We start from the raw sequence: 2,200 nt of genomic DNA, 5'->3' as shown, positions 1-2,200 counted from the left end.
CCTGGGCCTCTTCGGCTCAATGCATCTGCCACTACGTTGGCTTTCCTCGGATGATAAAGAATATCACAATCATAGTCCTTTACCAACTCCAGCCAATGCCTCTATCTCATGTCACTACACCAAATACAATTTTCTATAATACATAACTATAAGCTAATTGGAAAAGTATTATAATAGGTAAAGCGGTAAACTTAAAAGGGAGGGAAACAAAAAAAAAATTGTTGGGTAATGTTAAAATGGAGGGAAACCCACGGTTTCAGCCTAGCCCTATTATCTCAAAACCCAATCCCTAATGACGCGTTCTTTGTCTCACTCTCTCTCTCTCCCAGTGTTCTTTCTCTCGCTCTCCCTATCTCCCAGAGTCTCAGCGTTCTTTCTACCCTCTCCATCGCACGAGATGTTGGAGCACACCACGGCAGAGGAGCACTCTCTCCACTGGAATTGCAGGCTCTTTCTTCCCCAAGTTGTGATCGAAGAGAGTGAAGAAAATGGCGACTGGTCAGTTCAAGGCAGAGACTTTGTTCGATTTGATGAAGCATCACTTCGAAACCAAAGAGGGTAAATAGCTTTGCAATCTTGTTTACCAGATCAATCTTGCACCCAAGGTCTTATCTTTATTTTTATTTTTATTTTTTGATAAACTAAAAAAGGGGAATTTTGATTTGGGTTCGTGACACCTCTCGGCTTCTCCTCATCAGTCCCCGAACACTTTAAGGTTCAAGAACTATGGTTTTGGTTCTTTAATTTCAGGGGAACTGGGTTTATGGATTTATTATTGCTTTAAACTTTGGATTTTTGTTGTCGGTGACTCATTTTTTTTAGAGATGTTATTGTTTTAATAAGGTTTTGATTGTCTATTTTATGCATATTGATGAATATTCTAAAGAAATTTGCAGCTAAGTAAATTTATTGCTAATTTTTTTTTATGAATATTCTCTTCCCTATTTATGGTTGAAGCTCCGCTTCATGTTTCAAATGTTCAAGTTATTGATCTAGTCACAGGGTATGTGACGGCGTCCATGGCAAGAATACTCATGCAATAATGGTTTTGAATTTATGAATGAATCTGGCTAAATATCCTTGTGCTTTTGGTTTTAGCTATTATGCTTTTTAGTTATTCGCTGAGTGATTTTCTTATTACTTTACACAGGTTGTTCATGAGGAATTTGGTATTCTTGAAGGTTTAATGACAACTATTCATGCAACTACAGGTTTGTTTTTCACTTTATTTGTTTCTATAATAGGAGAATAGTTTACAAGTTGGTTACTTGACTCTTGTTTCTAATGTTCAGCAACACAGAAGACTGTTGATGGCCCATCAATGAAGGATTGGAGAGAAGGTCGTGGAGCTGGACAAAATATCATTCCTAGTTCTACTGGTGCTACAAAGGTAGTGAAATCTAAATTCATAGGGAAATCTAAAAACAATGCTGGTTTTAATGTGGTTTGATTCTTATTCTTATTATTATGTTTATTATTTTTTTTGGAACTATAGGCTATTGGAAAGGTTCTCCCAGAACTGAAGGGGAAAACTTACTAGAATGGCCTTCCGTGTTCCAACTCCTAATGTCTCGGTGGTGGACCTAACTTTTCGACTTGAGAAGAGTGCTTCCTATGAAGATGTCAAGGTAGCCATAAAGTATGCTCATGCATTCTTTGTGAAGTATCTAATCATTGCATTTATTCCTCTCCTCTTGTGTTTGTCTAAGTGTGTAATTGTCTTATTTTTAATTTTTTTTTTGTGATTGGTGATATAGGTATGCATCAGAGGAACCACTTAAAGGCATTCTTGGGTACACAGATGAAGACGTTGTCTCCAATGATTTTGTTGGTGACACAAGGTATAATTTTTTTGATGTGTATTTTTCATACATTTTAATTACACTGATGGAACTATTGGCAATGTCATGCGTAAGAAGTCTATTTTCATCTTGATAATATTCTCTTAACTAGTTCTTTTAAATGGCCCAGAAAAATCCATTGAAAAAAACAAGATCATATTGGGGAAACTAATAGTAGTTATGTTGTTATCTGTTAAAATCTGTTTTTTAACATTTGGATGATGTAATTTTTCTAAGCATATCCTCTACCTTTACCATAAGACCTTGTACAACTTGCCTTCAATTGCTTACCAATGGTTAATTTTGTGGTCTTGCCAATCAACTATCTCCCTCTCTTGGTTCTATATCCTTTCATTCCA

General features: G+C 36.1%; 1 protein-coding gene across 1 annotated transcript; it reads left to right on the top strand.

Moving 5' to 3' along the window:
• The first annotated feature begins 488 nt into the window (after positions 1–488).
• LOC133832236 (glyceraldehyde-3-phosphate dehydrogenase GAPCP2, chloroplastic-like) lies at positions 489–1,540 on the top strand. Its single transcript, XM_062262605.1, has 5 exons — positions 489–558; positions 958–1,022; positions 1,151–1,211; positions 1,293–1,390; positions 1,496–1,540. The coding sequence occupies exons 1-5, from the start codon at positions 489–491 to the stop codon at positions 1,538–1,540; spliced, it is 339 nt and encodes a 112-aa protein (XP_062118589.1).
• Positions 1,541–2,200: the final 660 nt, after the last annotated feature.

This window comes from Humulus lupulus, chromosome 4, assembly GCF_963169125.1.
Source record: "Humulus lupulus chromosome 4, drHumLupu1.1, whole genome shotgun sequence".
In the NCBI taxonomy this organism is placed as follows: domain Eukaryota; kingdom Viridiplantae; phylum Streptophyta; class Magnoliopsida; order Rosales; family Cannabaceae; genus Humulus; species Humulus lupulus.
Note: the sequence above shows the minus strand (reverse complement) of the source record. Positions and strands in the feature narration are given on the sequence as shown.

What these genes read in the sequence shown, in the direction of transcription:
- LOC133832236 (XM_062262605.1), top strand. Translation starts at nt 489, where the DNA reads ATGGCGACTGGTCAGTTCAAGGCAGAGACTTTGTTCGATTTGATGAAG. An exon ending in GGTATGTGACGGCGTCCATG is followed by an intron (nt 1,023 to 1,150) that starts GCAAGAATACTC and finishes TACTTTACACAG; the next exon opens with GTTGTTCATGAGGAATTTGG. An exon ending in AACTATTCATGCAACTACAG is followed by an intron (nt 1,212 to 1,292) that starts GTTTGTTTTTCA and finishes TCTAATGTTCAG; the next exon opens with CAACACAGAAGACTGTTGAT.